This window comes from Mastomys coucha, unplaced genomic scaffold (genome assembly GCF_008632895.1).
Source record: "Mastomys coucha isolate ucsf_1 unplaced genomic scaffold, UCSF_Mcou_1 pScaffold12, whole genome shotgun sequence".
In the NCBI taxonomy this organism is placed as follows: Eukaryota; Metazoa; Chordata; class Mammalia; order Rodentia; family Muridae; genus Mastomys; species Mastomys coucha.
The window spans coordinates 32,675,731-32,699,195 of record NW_022196894.1 but is presented as its reverse complement, the minus strand read 5'-3'; the positions used below and the strand labels follow the sequence as shown (position 1 = coordinate 32,699,195).

The following is a 23,465-nucleotide window of genomic DNA, read 5'->3' as shown; positions in this document are numbered from 1 at the left end:
GCTGAACTTCACGGACTTCAGGATTTGGTTGAGGGTGTGAGGACAGAATCCACTCCTTTTCTGATCTTGGTGCTTGGCCTTCTGTTGTGGCCGGTCTATCACCACCTTCTGAGAAAGCTCCAGAACACCTGTAACTTGCCGGAGTGGTTTTTCCATACCTATATAGCTTTCAAGCTGCAGACCAGGATGTGGGATAGATCCAGGGAAAAACCAAGCCCCAGAGGAGGCTCTGTGCCCTCTCCTGTCCCCTCAGACAATTTCTGGCTCACCTGGAGGGGCAGCAGAAATGCTGCAGACTGTCGGAGCTAAGAGAATGCTCTAGAGCAGCCAGCTACCCTACCTTGTGCACAAAATACTTCTAGACTCACTTTCCCACGTGAGGGTAGCAGAAGCTCCCTCACAATGGGCATGAGGAGTATCTGCCTCAAGAAGATAAGAGTCTCCATGGGCATGTGTAAAACACTAAAGACCAAGGCCTTCACTGTGCAGGTGGCTGAGGTAGCATTTTGCACGTGGCGGCAAGGAGCTAGCCCATCAGTTCCGGGAGGGGCCTCCTGACCAGTCTGCCCAGGCTACACATATTTCAGCGGCATAAATGCTGTCATGGAATCTGGCCTGTATGAGTTAATTTTCCTTTAAAACAAAAACATAAGGCAGCAGAAATTGGAAGGATATTTTAAAAATGTTATGTAACCATATGCGATTTTATTTTATTTATTCTTGTCTATCAGTATACAAAAAAATCTCATTTATAATAAAAAAGAAAAAAAAAGAAAGATCTTAATAAAGGCTTTCTTAAGTCTTCCACAAAATTTAGGCAAAAGAAAGCCGATCATCTAGTTCTAGCAAACAAATAATAGCTTTTGCTCTGAAAATAGTTAACAATTAAAGAATAATTACCAGAGTTACTAGTTGTCAGGGAAACCCCAAAAGTCCTTCTGAATTTATCACTGTAGAGCATGTTAAATACCCAAACTAAACTCTAGATTCTTAAAATGTTCCCTTACCCACAACCCTTCCCCTCTCACGAGTGCCTGGGAAGTCTTACCTTCAGACTCTAGTTTCTCTGCATTGATTGGGCTGGTCGGTGACCCTGTTGAAGATTTCCTGCCACTGAGCCCTGAGATCATGGCCATAGAGGAGAGTCTCCCGATGGCTCTCACAGCATTGCCCGTTTTCTGGAAAAGAGATACGGAGGTTGGACTCAGGCGGTGTCCCTGGTTCCAGTTTACAAATTCTGATCAGAGATGAAGAACCCAGGCTGGGAGAAGCAGCAGCTGGACTCAGGGCCTTTGGAGTGAGCCCAGCCTCGCTCTCCTCACACTGTCAGCGTGTCCGAAGATGTTCGGAGAATGGAATGGGTCCTGGAACTGATGTGCGCGTTAATGTGACTAAACAAGGTCAACATGAGACAAAAACTCTTTTCATACTGTGCTTCAACTCCCATAAAAGGGATAGTTTATATAAAGCAACTGCAGCCTGAGACAGCTCCAAAGACTTATTGCTGACTGGGCCCAGTGGGGCTGTTCCTCATAAAACAATGCCTGCAATGGGATTTCAAGTGGTCAAAGAGACAGTTACTACAGACCCCACGGGTCCAGAAAAATGAAGCAGTGGTTTGATTGACCTTGGGCAAACCACTTGACCTCTCTTGGCTTCGGTTTCCTTCTGTGTATAAGAAGGGGTTAGGCAGAATGGTCTCCAAGGTCCCATTTAGTTCTGTTTATCATTGAGATACTTCAGAGATTTGAGGAAACACCCAGGCTGGCCCCAGTGCCACTTTATGGTTGCACAGTGGAGCTGTTCCTCTCCAGTGTCCATTCGAGTGTCTGAGACAAACACCCAAATGGGCCACTCTGGGAGAGGGTGAAACTTTTGCTGAATAGTATAAGGATCTGTCACATAATATCTACGCACTGTGAAAGGTCTGTGCTTCAACACGTTGTCTTCCCTCTGTGGACCTCATACTATGCTAGCAAAACTGCTTTCTTCCTGGATTAATTTTACACACTCATGCATTTCAGTGAAGCCTCACAATTTTGACTGCTTGGAAAGCCAGTGTTTTCAATAAAAAGACTGATTGTGCGTGTGTACGTGTCTTCAGCAGAGACCTTCTGTTGCAATCATAACTGTGTTTCCATCCTGCACTCTGCCCTCCTTGTTACAACCTATTTTTGTCCACGTTGGACAAACACTCAAACTGGCTCTGATATCTGGCCATCGATCTCCTGCACACAGCATGGTAGAGTGTGGGCATGCTCCTGCCTCTCGGCTAGCACAGTGGACAGAACCCAGAGGTCCCAGGTAGGGTGAAGAGAGAAGGAGAACACGTGGCAGTCTTCAGGCTCCCCCGGTGGTCTGGCTGATGGCTTTGTAGATTGCAGTGTGAGAAATCCACCTTTTCTCACAGGAACCTACCTTGTCCTGGGAACTGATAAGGTGTCAACCCTCCCAGTGGAGTCAAGATCTTAGCAGCTCACTCCCTAATCAGATGATCCCTCCCTTCCCAACTGACTATCCCTCTTTCCAACACATACTGGTTTGTTCTGGTCTCAGTATTGAACTCAGAGGATTCCTTCCAGCAAGGCCAGTTCTCAGACCACTCATTACTCTATGACCTTGTCCAAGTTAGTTCTTCCTTCTCTGAGGATTGGTGTCTGGATTTTCAATAGAATCAAGATTTTAGTCTCCTTGTAGCTCTAGTTTTCCTGAAGGATTGCTGATTCATGCTCAGGAATAGGAAGCAGGACCCCCACACTCTGTCCTGAGCCCACGGACTCTGAGTCCAGACATGTGGAGTGGGGTTGTGAGGACTGTATTTACTGCACGCTGTGGAGAGATGATTCCTTTCTTCTTTCTTGGTTTTATTTTTGTAACTAATGTCACTAATAGGAACTTATCAGAAAGAGGTGAGCATTAGTTCCAGTATTTCAGACAGAGTAGCAAATATACTAGGAACAGACATTGTCATTCGGATTGACTCCCAGGAGACAGAGACATTCATTTAATTTCTTAAGTGGGGATATTTGCAAGAGCTTAGCAAGGAAAAAAAAAATAGTCGACACCAGAATTCATTCTTTGGAAAATGCTTTCTGAAAACCAACAGAAAGGATGTTAGTGCTGTCCAGCTGACTTGCATGTCCCTGAACTGAAACCTGATTGTGGCTTCACAGAGATCTTTGGAAATTTTGGAACAAAAGTCAGCAGAGGCAAGTTTCCTTTCTTGAGCCTGTTTAGTGAGAGCTCTTTCTTTGTTGGAGGACAAGGTTGGCTAAGGCTGTGATCCTGGCAGGCAAAGTATTCGGGATCCAGGCCTCCCGAATACAGTCCCAATTCCTTAGCTCTTGGAGAGCCAGCTAGGATGACCAGGGCTGTTGGCCCACCACTCTTCAACTCCCAGGATTAGGGTCTTTCAGTGCTAATAACCAAACAATGCCTGGTAAACTTAGGTAAGCTGGTCACCCAAGCACCAGCCCATACACATCTTTAAAACAGCCTCAGGATGACAGAGCCCCTGACAAGTATATGATGGCTAAGAGTGGTCTAGATTCATATTTCTATATTAAAATATAGAGCAGTGTGTATTAATATTTCTACATTAAAATATAGAGCAGTCTATATTCATATATCTATACTAAAATATAGAGCATACTATCTCCTGTTATTTTTATACACATTTCTGGGGTCTCTGCAGTTTCTAGAAAAATAAATGCATCTAACTTTAGGCTGTTAATTCCCACTCTTCTTTCTACTCCCTCTTCCTCACCCAGTCTCTTACATCTAGTTAGCAGACAGAAGCCCTGCTATCCTCCCCAACTTACCCCAACTGCTACACTTCCCGCACACAGAGGCTCTAGGTCTAGGCTTTCAGTATGAATTGAGAACACGCCTTCTTTCAGAATAACTTTACCCAAAGATCAATGATATGATTAGACACCCGTGCCCCACCCAGCTCCGAAAGGAGAGATTTTGTTACCAGGTTAATTCCCTGTTTGGGGAGTTGTTAGAAAGATTCCTTCTGGAGTTGGCATGGCTACATGTGCCCTGTGCTCTCTCCTCCTGGACAGCCCCCTCCTAGTCCTCTCGGTCCTGCTGCACGCCCCCTTGGCTGCTCTGAGACAGAGCCCCCCATTTCTGGGGGGAGCCAAGGTTCTGGAACTGGAGTTTAAATGTGGAAAAGATTTCCCTAAGGAAGCCACTTAACAGCAGGTCAGCACAGCTGAACTGTTCCTAGTAAAATTAAGCCCGGGGACATTCATGTTGAGTGAGATTTTTTTTTTTTTTTTGGTCTAATTTGTGTGCAATTTTGCAGAAAAGTCATTTCCAAATGTTTTCACTTAAATTAGAAAAGGGAAATGAGGTTCTTTTTCTAAATTTGATCCTCACCCTTCTAGAAAAGCCTAAGGCCAGTAAAGGGCAAACCCGGTGATAAGGACTGATTGCGAGGCGGGGTGTTCCCAGGCTGCAGAGATGGAACCATTCTCTCCCACACCCACAGCTCCTCTGATGGCCCATGCCCTGGGCTTAGCACTGTCCTGGCTTAGAGTCACTTGAAGATAATTCTGAGGTGATAGGGCTGCTCTTAACTAGTGCCCCATGCAAGTGAGATCCAGTTAGACCTGCTTCTTTGAAGGCTGCCCTTCTCTTCCTGTTTTTCCAGAAGAGTTCTCCAGCATCTGATGGCCAGAGGGCCATCAACAAAGGCAACTCTGGTTTTGTAGGTACCTTTAAAAAATTAAGTCTACTTCCTACTCTGACCCTGAAGGCCCAGGTGGTAAGAGAGACGGGTATTCTAGCCTACCCTGCATGTGGGGGAGTCAGGAGATCAGCCCAGTCCTTTCAAGCAAGAACTGACCTCCTTGTAGAAGGGCTCTGGCTGCTGTGTGCTCAGGAGGAAAGTCCCCGAAGCCCTTCAGCCACAGGCTCCTAGCCCACGTGTTAAGTTGCGTTTTCTAAGGAAACTGGTTAGTCACGTGTATAATAGTGACCAGTGTTCCGTGAACTCCTTTCTCCCAACACACTGGCAAAGTCTCCATCTCCCAGCCCTGGATCTCCAGTTAAAGGCTCTGCCTTTATGCCCATCCCTACATCGTTTCAAGGTGGGTCCATTTTCTCCACTCAGGCTGTTGTTCCCTTCCTTCTGGGCTTTAACTATAGCCCTTGTTCCTTCCCCTGAAGATGCTTCTAACCGTCACCTCTAGTGGAATGGCCCCTTCTCCATCCACACTCATATATATGTGTAAGGATAATCTCCTGTGTTCTGTGTGGAAGCATCACCTGTCAACCAAAAAGCTGGTGGTAGGAAACAGGAGGAGGGAATTCCAGTAGGGAAAGGGGATGCTGGGATACAGTGAGGTGCTGGAGGACATTCACCCTGAACTCCAAGGAGACAGACTGTATGAAACTGAGGAGAGGTAACCAACAGTGTGGCAAGACTTGGAATAAATGTTATATAAATTTATTTTATTTATAGTTGGGAAACGAGAAAATGCTTATGGCCTAAGAATTTACTCATAGTTAATTAACTCTCAGAATTGTTATTTTGGGAATGGGGGCACGGTGGTAAAACCCTCAGATACATATATGGTCATGGGGCTCTGCTGCTCATTTGTAACTCCTGGTGTGCTTGTGTTCTTTTATGTGACATTGTTTTGCGTTCCCACTGCACTGTACATCCCTTGGGTAAAGAAACCACGTCCTCTCCAGAAGCCCAAGAGCTTTACAGTTCCAACTGTGATGAGAGAAAGAGTCAAACAGATGGAGAAGCTGCTAAGGGTTCTGGGGTTTGGATGACAATGTCATCATCTTGTTATCAGGGTCAGTCAGTTCTGTTATTGTTAAGGCTGTATACGTTGGAGCCAGAGTCCAGGCTTGATTCCTGGCTTTTCTGCTGAGCCCTGTAATCCTGGATAGTGCCCCCTCATCTACTCGCTTCCTTGGTTTGTCTGTAAATCGGGGACACTAATAGCTACAATGGTAAGACTTAAACACAATGCACAGGCACATTTGTTATGTTTAATGCTTATTGTCAAATTGTTAAGATCTAGAAGCATCTAGGAGGTCGACCTTTCTGCACACTAGTGAGGGGCTGTCTAGACTAGGTTTGCCTCTGAATTTGCCTGTGAGGCACCGTCTAGATTAGGTTACCTGTGGTGAGGAGAGCCACTTACTGTGAGAAAAACCGTTCCACAGGCTGGGGTCCTAGACTGAATACAGAGAAAGCCAGCTGGCAGTTCATCGATCTGTTTCATCCTTGCAGATACAATGTGGCCAGCAGCCCCAATCTCCAGACAGGCCCCAATCTCCCAACACCTACTTCTCCCCCATAACAGACCAGGCTGCCTCAAACTCTGAGCCAAAATAACCCCTCTTTCTCTTAAGGGTGTTTTATCATAGGAAATGGGGGAAAAAAACCTAACACATACATGAAATCTTTGGGATAAACACTGATCCAGCCTCCATGCATATTAGCTACAGGAGGGATTGCAGAATGTCACCGTGTTCCAGGGACTGTCCTAAAGACCTTTAAAATTTGTCTCCTGATTTCCACGATTTTTTGGTGCCAGTGTTACTCCCACTTGACAGATAAGAACGTGAATGCACAGCAAAGTTAACTACCTGGGCTAAAGCTTCTTCTGTTTCCTCTTTGGAGCATGCATCCTCCTTCCCTCTCTCACAAGGAAGCATGTGACCATCACACTTAAGGGTCCCAGCTTCTCTGCTAGATACCCTTCAAGGTCATGCAGCTCACTGGCAGCCAGGAAGCCATGGCCATTAGCAGTTTAGCCTGCTTGAGGGGAGGCTGCACAATGCCTCTGGTCCCCAGGAGACAAAGCCAAGAAGGTCTGGAGATTCCTCTGAGCTCAGGACTTTGTGCTCAAGGACGTCAGTAATCGTCAGCACCTTAATTGACTGTCCCACTGGACAAAGGTCATTGTAGAAACAAATTCAAATTTTCATGGAGTGAAGATAGGGCCACCTGGGCTAGGATGACGCTAATCTGAGGAGCAGCATCCTTCCCCACTGAGCCCGCATTACCTGCCACTTCCTTCTTGCCATGTATTTCTTCATCCGGTCCTTGGACAGCTTCTTGGCCTCCATGTTCTTGGTGTCTTTCATCAGCCACGGGTGCTGAAGGCACTGGGTGCAGTCCAGACGGTTTCTGATGGAGGCAGAGATCAGAGAATTTCTGAGCAGGAGGGGACCTCAAAGATGATAAATGGGATGCCATTTGTCCCTGGTTACACGGGGCACAGACCACGTCTGCCTGTCCCCGGCTCACACACCATGACCAGGGGCAGTGTGCTTGCCTTCTCCCCCCACCCCCTGACCCCCTCCACCCTCTCCACCCCCTCCACCCCGCACTGACTGGGCCCAGCCTAACCGCCAGCAGATTCTCAACCTTCTGTGGTTGATGGTCAGGGTTATAAGGCAGACAGGCCCAGCACCAGGAAGGTTTGCCTTCTGCTGGTCACATGTGAGCCTGACCTTTTGGCTTCCTAACATAGGAATGAGAGTGGAACACTAAGACAAACCTGCAAGAATCTCTGAATGTTCATGCCTTATACTGTGACTGAGTATCAGGTTTTCCTGTCACAATCTAGAGAGGTGTGTCCCACACGCAACTAAGTTACAGCAGCCAAAGAACCTATTTCATCTTTCTGAGAGCTTTTGGAATCTGGAAACATTTCAGGGGCATCACTTTACTTGCAACAAGACTAAGTCCAAAGAACCACATGCTAACACAGAGGAAAAGTGGCTAGGGAGAAGCAACAGCTCAGTGTGGGGGAAATCTTTAGAGAAAGGGACCATGGTGTCTTAACTTGACTTATATCCTTTTAATGCCTACATTTTGCACAGAGTCTCTGAAGCAGAGCCTCTTACCTTCTGGCTTGAGTTTAGCTGACTCCTTTCACCATGTAACCCTGCCTATCTCTTTCACCTAGCCTCCCTCCAACTATGATAAAGGCTGTTTGTTTCACTGTTCTTCACAGCTTGCCATCGAAGGCAGGGGCATCCCAGCATCCACTGCTCACCAATGTGTTGTGTGTTAGAAGGAACTGGGCCACATCTAAGGAATGATTTCGATGTGAATGAAACACCAAGCCAGAATAATCTGGGGATATAAAGAGGCCCCTCCAATGGGTTGTTGACTATTTCTGTTATCTGCACTTGCAAGTTAGGCAGGCATTCACCTCCCCCACATCCTTGTGATCCTTGAAGAGGGCCTGTGGGATCTATAGGACCTCAAGGACCACAGCCAAACAGACTATAAAAGGCCAATCACCACAGAAAAGCTTCCCTGAGACCCTTGCTCAGGGGTCACCAATCCAGTGGGGTTTCTATGCTTCTAAAATGTGTATCTGTGTGTATGTGTATGTGTGTGTGGGGGTGGGCACAATGCCTTGCACCAGGAAGCAGGAACACACAACCACTGGCTGGCCCCTCACTGGACACTCCTTCCTCTTCAAGGAACACAGGACTGGTAATAGACCCTGCCTTCCAGAACTAGCCAGAGACTGACAAGACTGCTGTCCCCACTCATTACTTCATATCTTTCTTCAGCAAGTTACTGATGAAATCCTTTGCATCATCGGAGATCTCATCAAACGCCTCATCATCAAAGTCCCAGGTGGCTGATGTGACGTTGGCTAAGGTCTCGTTGTCATTGTCACCCATGAAGGGGGAGAGTCCACTGACCCTGGGGAGAAAAGAAGTAGAACAAGAATGAAGGGGGGCTGGGCTGGGAGGGGTGGGGCATGACTCCTCTAAGTGAGTGCTGAGGTCAAAGGTGAGGCTCAGCTCTGCACTGCAAGGCTCTTGCACCTGCCTTTCTTCTACCTCCAGGAGGAAATCCACAGGGCTCCTGTGTCTCTCCCTAGTCATCCACTGCATCTAGGGTGTCCCCAACCTCTAGATCAACCACCTGTGAGGCTGAGGTGGGAGACTTGATTAATCTACAGACTACGCATACAATTGACCTGAGCAATCCCTCCCTCTCCCTCTTCTATCCCGAGCTCAGGCTGGCCCTCACCCCCTATAGACCCTTCAGTGGGTCCCTTCCTCCCATCTAGCCTGCAGTACACTCTTCTCTAGTCTCCTTCTACTTTATAACCTCCAGCTCCGGGGGCTAGGAAGGCACCATACAAGGATGGCTCATCAAACGTTAGCTAAATAAACACGAGGGCTTTCAATCAGCGAGGAGGTGTCGGTTGCATGTGGCATTTATGTCACACTGGAACACAGGCTACGCGGCAGAGGACAGACTGCAGCCTCTTTACTACCCGAGTGACTGACCTTGGGCACCATTTCTACTCTCTAGACCACTTTTTCTTTGTGCTCTAAAATAGTCTCTCCACTACGTGGTCCCTGGCCCCTCTTCATCAGCAGCAGGCCCTGAGCACACATTATCACCTGCGGTGTAAAGATCTGAAATAGATGAACTCGTTTAATCTTCACATTGCCCTGGAACACAGGTAATTTTCACTTCTTCATTATATAGCGACGGCAAGTGAAGCCCAGAGTTTGTTAGGTAGCCTACCCAAAGAGCCCCAGACATTGAGAAGTGAAACATGCAGCCTGGGTGCCCAGGCTTATCCTTGACTGCTGCTGCAGGCTCGTATTTCTATGCAGATTAAGCAAGCTGTACGCATCACACTAGCACACTGGGCAGTCCACAGTCAGGGTTCATCTGGCACCATATATATCCTACAGGTCTAAATAACTACCATCTCCCCATAGCCTAAGCCAAACACAATATGGAAGGCAGAGATCTCAAAAGTCAAACAGAACACATTGTGTTCTTACTTGTGACCTCTACGAACCTCTTCTGCAAGCCAGCCATCCCCTCACCTTGCATGTCGACCAGTTGCACAGCTGCCCAGAGTCCCAGCCTAAGATGAACCTCAAGTCTAGCATTCATGCTCTATTGCCACTATCATGAAATCGTTAATAATGCTTCAATGAATAGCTCCACCTCTTCAGTTTGAAAAGTATATACTTAGCTCTCTCCTGACCCTGTCTGAACCACACGAGATATATCTAGGGCCCTCTTCAGTCAGGGTTTTATAAACATCCTTCTTCCAAATCCTTATTAATCCACCATCATAAACAACAATGCACTGACAGCTGCTGGAGCTGCTCAGCATTCAAAAGACCTCAGTTTATGAAATCTGCTTGTACCCGAACACTGTGCTTGAACAACACCCACTTGAAGTGCTGGGAGAAGGCTGGCCATGGGTGAAGCCCTCTGTTGAACGCAAGTACAGAGAACAGAGAGCTGGTGGGTGTGGATTTTCTCACTCTAGTTAATATGCTTGTGGTTTTGAGTAATACTAAACTATTGCAGATAGCTTTTCTTAAGCAAGAGGCTGACTCAAGTCCATGAAAGCAATCTAAATCCTTTTTGGTTATGTGCCCAAGAGGGTATGAGTAAGAGGTTACCAGTCCTGGAGTTCACACTGTTATGTGCTACTCCATTTTGCTACTCCATAGGGACTGGGTGGGTTTCCTGAGGACCTCAGCTCCCTCCACTTCCCTGTGATGTGTGTGGCCTAAGCAGGCTCCACCAAGAGGCAGCCTGTCTTCCCTTGTGGGCACCTGCTTTTGCTTGCCTTTACATATTCTGTTTGAAGCAAGGAGGTGACAAGTCCTGCAGTGCTCCAAAAGACAGCAAGAAAAGCAAACAGTGGTGCTGAGGAATGCAGAGAGCGCCCCTTCTGCATGCCTCCTTTCCTAATTAGGACTTGGAATCCTGCAGAGATAGGTCTTAATCACTGTCCACAGTGCAGGCACAGGGAGCCCCAGCCTCTGGCCTTGGCACTGCTCCTTCCTGGCAGCACATCCTTTGGAAACACTCTGACCCATCCAGGTCCCCACTCGTCCGAGGTCCCCTTGAATTCGAAACTTACAACGCTGGTACATAGAGCATGACAGATAAGGTAAAATTTGAATATTTAGGCAATGCTTGTGTTTCTGCTTATATTTCTGTTTCAGTATGTATTGTAGTGCAGGCTGGCCTATACTCATGATCTTCCTGCTTCTAATTTACAGGTGCTGGGATGGTGTACAAAGCTATGCTTAGTTTGAAGTTTCTATTTTTCTTTTAATATTTAGAACTTTATTGCTAGAATTTGCATATAGGGCCGTGTGTATTTTTATCTTAGGGAAAAAAAAAACCCAAACAATTAACCAGTTACCAAATATATTAATGCTCTAGGACACTCCTACTCCCAGTGTTATCTCATTTTAAATCAAAGGACTTACTCAGTTTTCATAAAATTGCTATCTGTCTGGGCAAGTTCTTTTGGTTTCTCTCTCAAGGATGTGAATACTTGACATTCATTCTCAAATCTGAGTTATCAAGCTTACACTCCAGGGTATTCTAACAGTGCTGGGCATCCAACTGGAGCCTAAAGCGTGCTAAAGCAGGCTTCTTTCAGTCTGCTGGACCCCCCAGCATTGGCTGCTTAATTCTCATTTGTATTATGTGTATGTATATGAGGGCCTGCATATATGTCTGTGTAACACGTGTACCTGGTGCCTGAGAGGTCATCAGAAACCCTGGAATTGGAGTCACAGAGGATTGTGAGCTGCCACCTAGGTCCTGGGAACCACATCTTCTACAAGAACAGCAAGTGCTCTTTACTGCTGAACCAACTCTCAAGTACCCTAATGGCTTAGATTTTTGATTTTGTTTCTTTTATTTTTCAAGACAAAGTCTGTCTGGGTATCTCTGGCTGTCCTGGAACTTGCTCTGTAGACCAGGCTATCCTCAGACTCAGAGATCCACCTGCCTCCTATGTGGTGGGATTAAGGTCACCGTGTTTGGCAGCAATTAATTCTTAGTCTCCCCACAGCAGCCTCTGCTAGCAACCCTGGGGTTGGAGCCTGCTCTTCCCTCAGGGTGTGATGTCAGGAGAGTAGAGAGCATGGAAACATCCCTTGGACTATGCTTGCTCCATCACTGTCTTTAAAGTCACAGAAATTATCTGGCTACTGTGGTGGTTAAGGGGTCACATGCCTGCCAGTAGAACTTCTGAGTGCTTCAGAAGGGTTTAGGCTTCATCCCATTATAACAGAGCAGATTCATGGGAAGAACTGAGGACCAAACTTGGTGGTTTAATCGTGTTTGCCAGAGTTGGAGTTTCTGGGAAGCAAAACCTGAAGATGGTGGCTGGGTTTGGCAAGGGATCAGAGAGGCAGGGAATCAGATGAATTCCTGGGCTCAGCAGAGATGAGGGCTGCCCAGTTCCAGCAGTGCAGACAGAGGCTACAACCACATACCTCTCTTCCCTTGGGCATTTTCCTGACTTATATACAGTGTTAGGGGATGACCCCTGGCTCTTTGGAGTGTGGCAAGTACTTCCCAAGGAACTGAAGTGGGAGGGAGGTGTGGCTGACTCAGTTGGGAGGTTGAGGACCATGGGTAGGAAGGGTAGGGATGGAGGGTCAGGGCTGAGTCAAGGCTCAGACAAGAGTGGCTCTCCTCAGTGTATGTCAGAAGGAGAGCCAAGGAATCCCACCTTCAGGAGAATCACCTCAGAGCTGCCATTGTTTCTATGCAAAGATAGGAACTGCCCTTATTCCTGAGCTGGATTTTCCCAGAATTCCAATTCCTACACTGAGGTGCCTTGACGATGCAGTTGGTAGGGTAGGAGGTACCGCACCCACAGGTATTGAACACATCATTATCTGGCCAATGATGTCCAGCAGTGCTCACTGTTCTTGGATGGGGATCAGGAGAGCTTTCTATACAAAGGTGGAAGGAGCCAACACAGAACTGTTAGATAGATGACCCAGCTCTGAAGAGAGGGATGAGGCAGGGCATAAGATGTCACAGGGCACTTGAGGGCTTCTTCCAGCGGCAGCTCCAGTTCTGCATATCAGGGCTTCAAGGAAACCATTCTGTAGGCTTCAACTTTTCTTTTTAGCATCCTGTGTTCTGCTGAGAGAACCTAGCTCCAAAGAGGACCTCCCAGTTAAGGAACAGTCTAGAGAACTGCCACGGCAAAGGGTGCAGCTGTCAGGACAATGAGCAGGGTCAAGCCAACTCACTACCTCCTCCCGATCTCTCTTTACTCCTGACACCAGGTTGATGCCTGTACATCAAGGTTATCTTTATTTTTTTTTTAAAGCTTGTATTTCTTAGTCTTCACTTTAAAAGCAATCTAGTAAGCAATGGGGGGTAAGATAGTATCTACAATAATTATCATTTTAAAACACAGTGCTCTTCTGACCCAGCAAGCCAAGTTCCAGGTAGCATTTCCAGTGGAAAATACACAGCATTCTCTCTAAAAAACACATGTGCCAGAAGGCTGTAACATTATGAACTGAACACTACCTAAGGTCCTATTGTACACTGGATTATGTCCACACAATGGCATGCTGCATAGCTTGGATAATGGGCCATCCACAGTTGTGTGTAACTCGCAGCATTGACTAAAAAGCCAGTCACTTCCTTCTGGGTCCTTTCATGAAGTCCAGGAACGGACAGAACTGACCCCTAACTTCAGAAGAAAGGATGGTGTTGGTTCCTGAGACAGGAAGCATGAGAAGAACCAAGGTCTGCAGGATCCTGGTTGTATTTGTTTCTCTGATCCAGTGTGGGACACAGGGATGTGTTCATTGTCAAAGTTTACCAAGCAGTCCTGTTACCGCTGCAATTCATCCTGGTTTGTCTGGGACCATCCCCATTTTTGTGCTCAAAGCCCTGTACCCTAGGAAACTATTAGTTCTGGGCAAAATGGAACACTTGGTCACGTGCCCTGACCATGGTAAGTGGCCAGCAATGCAGCTTCCACGGCACTGTGCGCTTGGATGGCCAATACAATCAAACCCCTGCCACCAGCCACTCTGCGTTTGTGCTGAGATCAGACCTGCCTTTGTGAAAGCCGTGGATCAGCTGATCCCCATGCCACAGTAGCCTCCTGCAGCCAGCAATGCTTGCTGCAAGGACTGGGAGCAAGCTACGCCTGGCACCAGCAGGGTCCGGCCGGAGTGAGCTGACCAAATGAGGCTCGGTGTTTCACTAGGGCCTGAGACCAAAATGAGCTCTGGTTGGCCCAGCAGCTTCAGAAGAGACAGGCTGAGCTTACGGCTCTCTGTCCTTCACTTGGCCAGGAGCGTGAAGAAAGCTTGCCGTGCAGTGTCCTTAGTCACTAGTAGCTCCTCCTAGAGAGCACGGGGGAAGGCAGAGAAATGCATGGGTTCTTCTCTGGCCTGGAGGAGGGTGACTCTAGACCGGGAAGACGGACTCTGTGGTACACATGCTATGGTACAGGTCTAAGCTAAGGAGGCTGTCCTCACAGGCCACGGTGACAGTAAAACTCTGAGGATATGGAAAGCCCCACCACACCAAAGCTTTCCTACGAGTGCTCCGTCAATCAACTGGGCATTACAAGTCACCTTTCGCCCTGGGGGCTGAAGATCCCAGATGTCTTAGATTGTGTTCTTTGAGAGCCTCCTTAAATTAATTTTAAAAAAAATCAATACGTATGTGTTTGTAAACGCATGTACCTGCATGAACCTGTGTGCACTACATATGCACAGGCACTCGTCAGAGCCAGAAGGCAGCTGTGGATCCCCTGGAACTGGAGTTATGGGCAGCTGGGAGCTGCCTGATGTGGGTGCTGGGAACTGAACCTGGGTCCTTTGCAAAAAATAGTAAATGTTCCTAACCACTGAGCTATCTCTCCAGCCTCCTTAAATTTTCTATGGAAATGCTTAATTTCCCCTTTGTCTTAATACAAATATACATATGTATATATTTTGAAATAGGGTCTCACGTGTCCCAGGCTGGCTATGTAGCTGAGAGTGACCTTGAACTCCTTATTCTCCTGTCTTCGTCTCTTGTGTGCTAGAACTGAAATATGTTCCACCATATCTGGATGTTTTTATGCAGTAGTGAAGACTGAGCCCAGTGCCCCATGCATACTGGGCAAGCACTCTCCTGACTGAGCTATAATCCTGACAACAATATTTTTAGCAATCACATCTATGCCACAGCTTTAGGGAGGTTATTCCACCCCTGCATGTTGCCACACAAGTTCGAGGGCTGCTTCTAAGGCTAAGGACCGTGGCCCGAGGCTTTGGCACAACCCAACAAAAGGTGCATGAAGGTCACTTACTCCAAATGTAATCTTGGACAAACACTATGGGCGCCCAGGTCCTGTCATAAGTGTAGTATCTCAGGCTGCATAACCCTGAGGCAATGCTTGCAACCTGAGGCATTGCCACAGAGATTCAGGTATATTATGGGTTGCCAAGCACTGGTGTACACTGTTGGCTTCTCCTCTTTCGCTCCAGCATTGCTAACTCTAATTACTGTATTGATTTCTGTTGTCTGTTGTTCCCAATATAAGCCTTTCCATTAAAAGTGTCTATTAATCAGTACATGTACTGGAGTGAGAGACGCGGAGGAACTGTGGCATCCATCCTGTGAGAATGGGCTTCTATCTTCAGAAGACAGTGAAGAGGCACAGAATCCCATTGGGGTTTCCTCTCACCTCAAGAACCTGACCAAAGCCCTCCTCGGGTGGCCAGCACTAGGGACAGTATGGCACCTAGTGGGGAGGGGGCAACTTTGTGTGTTGCACTAGGTGTGGGTACAGAAGGGTGGTGCAGGGTACTCATTCACCGGGAGCCCAGGAGCAGGATGGACTGGCAGAGATGGGAATAGAAACAGCAACCTATGACCCTTCTGCTTGGAGGAAATGGTCTCTCATGACTCACCCTGGCCTCTCCCTCACTGTCTCCCCACCCCATCAAGAGCCTTGGGACTCACAGAATATAGCAGATGACCCCGATGCTCCACATGTCTGTGGCGTAGCCGATGGGCTCATAGTTGATCACTTCAGGAGCCACAAACTCTGGGGTCCCAAAGAGGACCTTCAGAGACCCAGCGTTCTCTGAAAACAGAAGAGAGGGGGATCAGTTGACAGCATATCACAGAACTGGGAAGGCCCTACCCTTGTTTGGGTAACAGACTACCAAGAAAGCCAACAAGCCATAAACCCACCTTAAATACCTAGAGTTGGGGGAAGAGGCCATTTAAAGTACTTGTCCCTGACTGGTCCTTTCAAGGCCCGCATCTCTACCAAGGTAGGGATTGTGATTTATGCTCAATAATCTCAAGTAGACTATGTCTGATGTTCTTTGTTACCAACTTCACAGGGATTTCTCTTTCTATTGGATAATCCCTTTGTCCTTAAAAGGATTTCATAGCTTAACGTTCTCACTAATGCTAAGTGACAGGGATGATCCCCTGCTACTCAGGACAAAAGGGAGGCGCAGGGAGGTGAAGTCACTTCCCCCGTTCAGCTCAGTAGAGGTGGTTAGACTGCTGGTCTGATTGCTGGTCCAAGTTCTCCATTCCCCCCACCCACGGTCTCTCCTATTTATTCTAAACCTCTTTTTTTTCCTCTCTAGCTGCTTGGACAATAGTCACAGGGGCCTAAAACTCCAAAGTGGTATATCTTGGCCATAAAGGAGCAGAGATGCCCATTAGTGGTCCAGTCCAGATAGGAGATGCCAGCAATGGTTAGGCTTTGGCTTGGGAGCCACATCTGGTCTGGTTCAACACCTCTGGACCCAGGTCAATATTCTAAACATAGGCCTTAGCAGCCTGCAGCCCCACTTTAGCCTACACCTAATTCCTCCTGTGCATTTTAACTGTTTCCCTGTTCTTCGGGCCTCAGATGCTGCTGTTCCTACAGTGTCGCTCTACCAAGGAATTGGAACACCGTGGTCCTTGGGCTCTGTCGCTGCCAGCTCCTGAGGACAGTGCTTCCCTCTTTGTTCCACTTATTGGTGGTTGCGGTCCAAAGGAAGGTCCTATGCAGTGGCCACTGCCCCTTCCCCTCCTTGTGGCAGAAGAGAGTAGAACAGGCATATTTTCTCAGTATCAAAGAAGGTTCTGGCCATACCATGCTGACCATCAAGCAAGTCCAGGCCTAGGAGGACCTCACAGAGCTCTCAGTGTCCTCTGGATGACCAGCATCACCTCACCCAGGACTGGAGGTCCTGGGAGGTTTACTAGGTGTTATTCGTCCAACAACGAGCTCATTCCAGCCCCATGGCTGCGTGTTAACAGACCAGTGTCTAGGAGGGAGGGAAGGATGCCGCTCAGTGATAGAGCCAGACAGCCATAGAGGCAAGGTGGACACAAGGGACAGGAGGTGCACATGAGGCACAGTTGCTGGCCATAAAGACTTCAGTGCCTGGGGAGAGGTTCTGATTACTCCTCCCACCTTCTTCCTGCTGAAGATTTCAGAAGTTAGGGGGTGAAATAGCAAGGTGCTGACAGCAGAGCACACTGAGCTGGGTCCAGGGTCCCTAGGTCCAGCCTCAGCATGTCACTGGCCCATGGTGGAACCTGCTAGACAAAGCTTTGGAGAACCTTGTTATCTCCTAGCCTACAAATTCTCCATCCTCCTCCAAGTGAGGATGAGTGAGGCTGGTTATACATTTTCTTTGAATGAGAAAGTACTTTTCAAAATGTAACATAATGCAGATGTGAGGAGCCATCTCCACCAAAATGAGTTGTCACTAATGTCATCGTCATCACCATCACCATCACCTTCCTCATCAAATATGTAGTTAAGGCTGAAGTGCTTAATGTAAGGACTAGGACTCTGTGTGTCTAGGACTGTTGGTACTGTGCATTAGCAGCCTAACAACCCTCTGGGGCAGGAGCTGTTAAGTCTACCATACAGAAAAGGAACTTGAGATTTAGAGTGATACAGCAGCGAGTGGTAGAGGCTGGATTTGAACCTGAGAAGTCTTAGTGGTCTCAGACTTTGGCTCCAACACTGTACATTTCCAACATGCAGTGTGTAGAACACACACAGACATTGCCACCACCTGGTAGCAACAACAGGACAGGTAGATGGGCCTTACCGAGTCTTCGTGCCAAGCCGAAGTCAATAAGCTTGATCCTGGTGCCTGTCTTGTTGACACACATGATGTTCTCAGGCTTCAGGTCCAGATGCACAATGCCCTGCTTGTGGATGTACTCCACCCCTTCCGAAATCTGCCTCATGTACTTGATGCACTCTCGCTCTGTCAGCTCGAAGTCCTCGTCAATGATGCGCTCGAACAGCTCACCCCCTGACACACTGTGGGGACAGGAGGAGGCAGGAAATACACTGCAGTCACAACATAGGACACTAGGGGGAAGGATGGCAAGGTGTCCTGCCAAGGTAGGCTGGTGTATATGTGTGTGGATGTGTGTGTGCTGGTGCAACTGTGTGTGCCTGTATATGTACATGTGCAGGAAATGCACTGCAGTCACACCATAAGACTCTAGGAGGCAGGATGGCATGCTGTCCTGCCAAGGTAGGCCAGTGTGCCTGTCTGTGTGTGTATGCATGCGTGTGCATGAGCCAAGTTTCCACAGCTTTCCAAGCCCCATCCATTCTTCTACAAATACACCTAGTAGGCTACTAGAGGGCTCAGGGAAGCACCTGAAGTCTGGGAAGCCCTCAGGCCAGGTATGAATAGAAAATCGGAATGAGATTGCCTTATTTAGAAGGGTGATCCCTAGCAGTATTTCTCTCATAGATCCTAGCTGTGCCTTTTAGGCACAGGGAACTGACATTTCAAATAGTCACCTTCTTATAGAATATAAGAATATACTTGCATAGTTGGGAACAGAAAACTATCATTGATAATGAGAATCCTCAATAAAGGTTCTGGTGTTGGTTGGACGTAGCCTATTGCATAGTCGTTGTAATAAATCTGTTGACCCTGAGAGTTTACTCTCTCCAGCCATAGCTAACTTGTCTTGCTAGAATGCCTTCCTTGCCTTTCTACCTGGCAGACGTTGTGTCCTGGATGTGTGCAATCCACTCCATGTCTAGAACCCACAGCTGTGCATCCACAGCTAACCTCGGGTAGCCAGCTGTGTATATGCACAACCCCGATGTCTGAGGTTTGCTATCTTCTCTGATCCTCCACCCCAGGCCTCCAGACCCACTTTTCCTGCTCACTCCCCAGAGGATTTGGAGCCCTATCCACACTGACTTATGTGACATCCAGGTGTAAGTTACCTCGTTTTCTACAGTGGCCCATCAGTCCACTTCTAGTACTGTATGTACAAGCTCTCCTATAGGGAGTCATCAAGAATGCACAGAGCCAGGTGTGAATCCAATCTCTGAGTTTAGAAGCTATGAGGCTGGATCAGGTGGTTCCTTGTTACCGACTCTTGCCGGAGAGACGCCAGAGCCTCATCACCACATGACTCTTCTGGAAGAACTGAATCTAGTAATGGTCAGTCTGTACCACTGGCCACTAGAAGGAGCTAGAACAGACACCGTGGAACCACCCAGAGAAGAAAGACCCTGCAGAGCCAGCAGGTGGCGCCTCTTGTCCTGAAGATTCATTTCTACTGATTTCCAGGAAAGCTCTAAGACAAACTCTATTGTTAGGCCACAGCTATGATTTCTTCATCTGTAAGATGTGGATAAAAACATCACTGCCTGTCGAGATAACCTATAGGCACACTATGTCTATACTAGCACGTTATATATCTTTTTTCCTTTTAAAGAGTCATTTGGATTTATGTTGAAAATACAGATTTTTGAGGCCAGAGAGATGCCTCACAGATTAAGGGCACTGGCTGCTTGTCCAGAGGACCTGGGTTCAATTCTCAGAACCCACAGGACATCTCACAGTTGTTTGTATATGGAGCTCCAGGATATCCAACACCCTCACACAGACATGCACACAGGCAAAACACCAATGCATAGAAAATAAAATAAGTAAATAATTTAAAATTATACACACACACACACACACATATGAGAAAATATAGATTCTCAATATCTTCCCTCAGAGATTTGTTTTTGTAAAATCTTGGGAGGAATTTGAGGATCCCTATTTTAAAAGTCTGTGGGGCACTAGAACGACCAGACATGCTTGGGAAACCCTGGCACACTCTACGTTCAATCCTGTGAGGAACTGAAGCTCAAGTTCTTGGAAACACCCTTCCCTACTTCTACACAAATGATACTTCCTTCTGAGGGTCTCCATGCCTTGTCTCTGTACTTTATGTATCCAGCCTGTCTTGTCTCAGTTGCTGCTCCTCATAGCTGCATGAGCCTGGCTCATTTCCAGGGTTTTACTTGCAGCTGCCAGTATCTGGTACAGACAAGGTGCCCCCAAAGAGTTGTCTCTAAGTTTAAAACGTAATGAGAAAGCAGCCATTATTTCAACCTCCCGGGGAGGTTCTGAGCAATAAGTGTAGATGTCTAAGCCATGAAGCTCACAGGGCTGCATTTCTAGAGGTAGATGACTTAGTCAGTATTGGTTCACAAAGGCTCGCACCTATTCAGCTCTATCTGATACATCTCTAAAGTTCTTCTTCAGTTACTTCCTGGTATGGAAGGAGCTAAGTACCAAGTTTCATAGTTCTGTAGGTATCTCTTCAAAATGGAGACTGCACCTTTAGCAAAATGGTTTGCTAAAGGCTGCTATCTACAGACATGGGCCAAGATGGTACCAGATGAAATGTGTTCTTAATAAACTGATATTGAGTGAATAAATGAGCAGCTATATCACCAACAGTACTCATTCCAAGGGACCAAGCTTATCCCCAGAGCTGCAGGTCTGGGCAAGCCTTCCCCGGAAGCCAGAGATGACAATGCTCTCCAGGGACTTGGTACTTAGTCTCTACTCTTTGCCTCTTGGCAGCCGGTTGGATGCTCTTTTATAAATGCTGCTAACAGTAGAACAAAGATGACATCAGTCAGCAGGTATCCCGCTGAAACTTCACATCCTCTCCAGGGCTCAGGGACTCATCATCACTTGGACAGACCCAAGCACTTCCAAAAAGAGAACCCAAGGCCAGGCAGTAGCCAGAAGGACCCTTGCAGCTATATGCTTGGGGCTTGCCCAGGGACCAAAAGTCAGACAGGCTGCAGACATATTCTTCCTTATTTCCTACATAACTGAGGCTGGGACTCTGGAATACATTTAATTTCTTTCAATTGGCCTGCTGACTGTCAACCTGTTTGTGGCTGTGTGTTGGACTAAGTTGAAAGAGATGAGCCCTGGTTCAGTTCCTATCACAGGACAGTCTTAATCCTCACCTCAGGAGAGGCTAATCCAGCATCTATGCCTGGGAGACTTGCTCTGTCCATGGGGGAGGAGTGGGGTGCAGGGATAAAAGCCAGACCAGCTGAAACCTCCTTACATTTCTCTGCTTTTTTTTCCACCCAGCTTGCCAAGTTCCAATTCCAAGCTAAGTATGGTATTCTGCCCACTGGTGCCGCAGCCTGGCCTTACCCATGCTCGCCTGCCTCCTGCCCCCCTTTCGTGAACTTGCTTAAGGTTTAACTTCTAAAGATGAGACATTTCTCCACGTCCTCATGTACCCACACTGCATGGACTAAGTAAATCCATTCTAAAACAAATGTGAAATCTCAGTCCACAAAGACGGAGAGCTGTGGCAGAGTCAGTCACAGGCAGGGAGGTAATATTCCTAAAAGGAGGCGGTGGTGAATCTGACCACAAGATACTAATGGAGATATTCTCTGAGTCTTTTGTGATTCCACAGGAAGTAGTATTCTATAGCCAAATGGGAGCCTTGAGATTATTTAATCTAAATACCCATTGGCTGGTAGTACCTAACAATTTTAAAAAAATCTATTTCAATAGTAACAGAGCTTGAAGGCAGGCTTCCTGAGTATTAGAAAGGACTTGATCCACAGCATCTGCTTAGATGTTAAAATGCTCCCAGGCTACTTTTAAGTGGAAAACAAACCAGAATACAGGAAAAAGTCAACTTAATCATTCTTCTAATAGCTGTCTATGGTCAGGCACTGAGTTTCATGGCACAATTCCACCTAATCTCACAGCATTCACTGTGTGTGTGTGTGTGTGTGTGTGTGTGTGTGTGTGAGAGAGAGAGAGAGAGAGAGAGAGAGAGAGAGAGAGAGAGAGAAAGAGAGAGAGAGAAGACAGGCTCTTCACAGTGAAACTAGACAGCTTCTCTTCTCCAAAGAACTGATTCTGAAGTTCGGGATATACAGCCTTTTGGCTGCACAAGAATACCTTGAAAATCTTCAAGTGAACATGCCCTTTCCCCTTGTGAACTTTCACTTCTGGGACAGAAGCCATGGGTGTGCACAGGTATCAGGGAAAATACGTATTCACGAGGTTGTAAGCAATGCTTGCAAAAGCGAAGGAGGCATGAAACCATCCGATTTCTTATCACAGATGGCTCAAACGCACACACTGTGGTGTGTGTAACCTGAGGTCCCTCGGAGTTCTGAGGATGCAAGCCTTGTTGTGATATCGGCTTACTGAAGACTACCCAGTGCTGGACACTGAGTTCAAGTCACACATTGTGATAAACTCCAGGACAGTAAAAATGCAGATGTTACATCTGTTTGCATTTTCATAAAGAACTTTGGAAGAATGCAATAAACCCCCCCAAAAATGATTTCCCTCTGGTAGTGTAGAAACAAGAAAGATGAGTGAATGAATGGGAATAAGACTCTGTTGTATGATTCCTTATCATTTTTAGTGTGACTTTATATTAAAAAATAAGATTAGACAAAGAAAAATGAAGGTGTTTATAAAGGACACCTCGCTTAATGATGCTAGAGTATGTCTGTGTATGTCTGCATATGAGGGAGGTAGAAGTCTAGGGTACAGAGGAAACAGTGGATTCTGGGAAAGCCTTGCCTGTAGGTCATCTGATCCACCCCCTCCCCCCTCCCACCTCTGTGTAACCCAATGGCCGATGAGAAATCAAAGAGTTCAACAGGGGAGGAAAGGGGGTGGGGCAGTAAGAAGCAGTGAAGGCTGGAACAGGGCTCAGTCTAGCATTCTGAACTCCCAAATCTGGGCTCCCTTCTCTTCTCCCTGTTCCTTCTATACTATCTCTAGGTGAGAATGTCCCTGTAAAAGCAAGGGACCGTGATAGCTTAGCTGTTTCACAAGAAGTCAGAGGACAATGGGTACAGGGGTCCCAAGGCTGCTAGCAGACTTCCTTCTGCTTAGTGGGTCAGGGCCAGTTCTGGTTCCCACTGGTCAACCGTGGTCCTGGTGGCGGTAAGTATCTTAGCCATTGTCCCTTGTGTGGTGGAGGTGGCTGGGTTGTCACAGTGGGAAGGGCACAGGTGGGGAGGGGCTCTCAGACCAGGGTGCCACTCACATCTCCAGAACCATGACAATGTTGGCCTTTTCTTCGAAGGCATCCACACACTGGACCAGCTTGGGGTGGTGGAGGCAGTTCATGATGCTGATCTCCTGACGGATGTTGTCTTTCTCCTTGGCAGAATAGGCCTTGAAAAATTTCCCTGCCCAGATTTTTCCAGTTTTCTTTTCCACAAGTCGGAAGACTTGTCCAAACTTCCCACTGTCAAGAAAAGAGAGGAGGAAAGCCGAGTCGAGGTGAGTTCTCTTCTAAGCCAGGGGTGGCAGACTGTAGTCTCTTACTCTTTCTATAGTAGAGGCTT

General features: G+C 47.2%; 1 protein-coding gene across 5 annotated transcripts in view; it reads right to left on the bottom strand.

The window, feature by feature from the left end:
- The window catches only part of Mylk (myosin light chain kinase), a 250,011-nt gene that overhangs the window by 5,583 nt on the left and 220,963 nt on the right, over window positions 1–23,465 (bottom strand). For all 5 annotated transcript variants that reach the window (XM_031363765.1, XM_031363764.1, XM_031363763.1 and 2 more), the window contains 6 exons: window positions 23,162–23,365; window positions 17,899–18,116; window positions 15,785–15,908; window positions 8,549–8,701; window positions 7,039–7,162; window positions 1,049–1,178 (listed from right to left, as the gene is read on the bottom strand). In XM_031363765.1, the coding sequence (XP_031219625.1) occupies window positions 1,049–1,178; window positions 7,039–7,162; window positions 8,549–8,701; window positions 15,785–15,908; window positions 17,899–18,116; window positions 23,162–23,365 (953 nt within the window). The remainder of the gene's footprint in view (window positions 1–1,048; window positions 1,179–7,038; window positions 7,163–8,548; window positions 8,702–15,784; window positions 15,909–17,898; window positions 18,117–23,161; window positions 23,366–23,465) is intronic.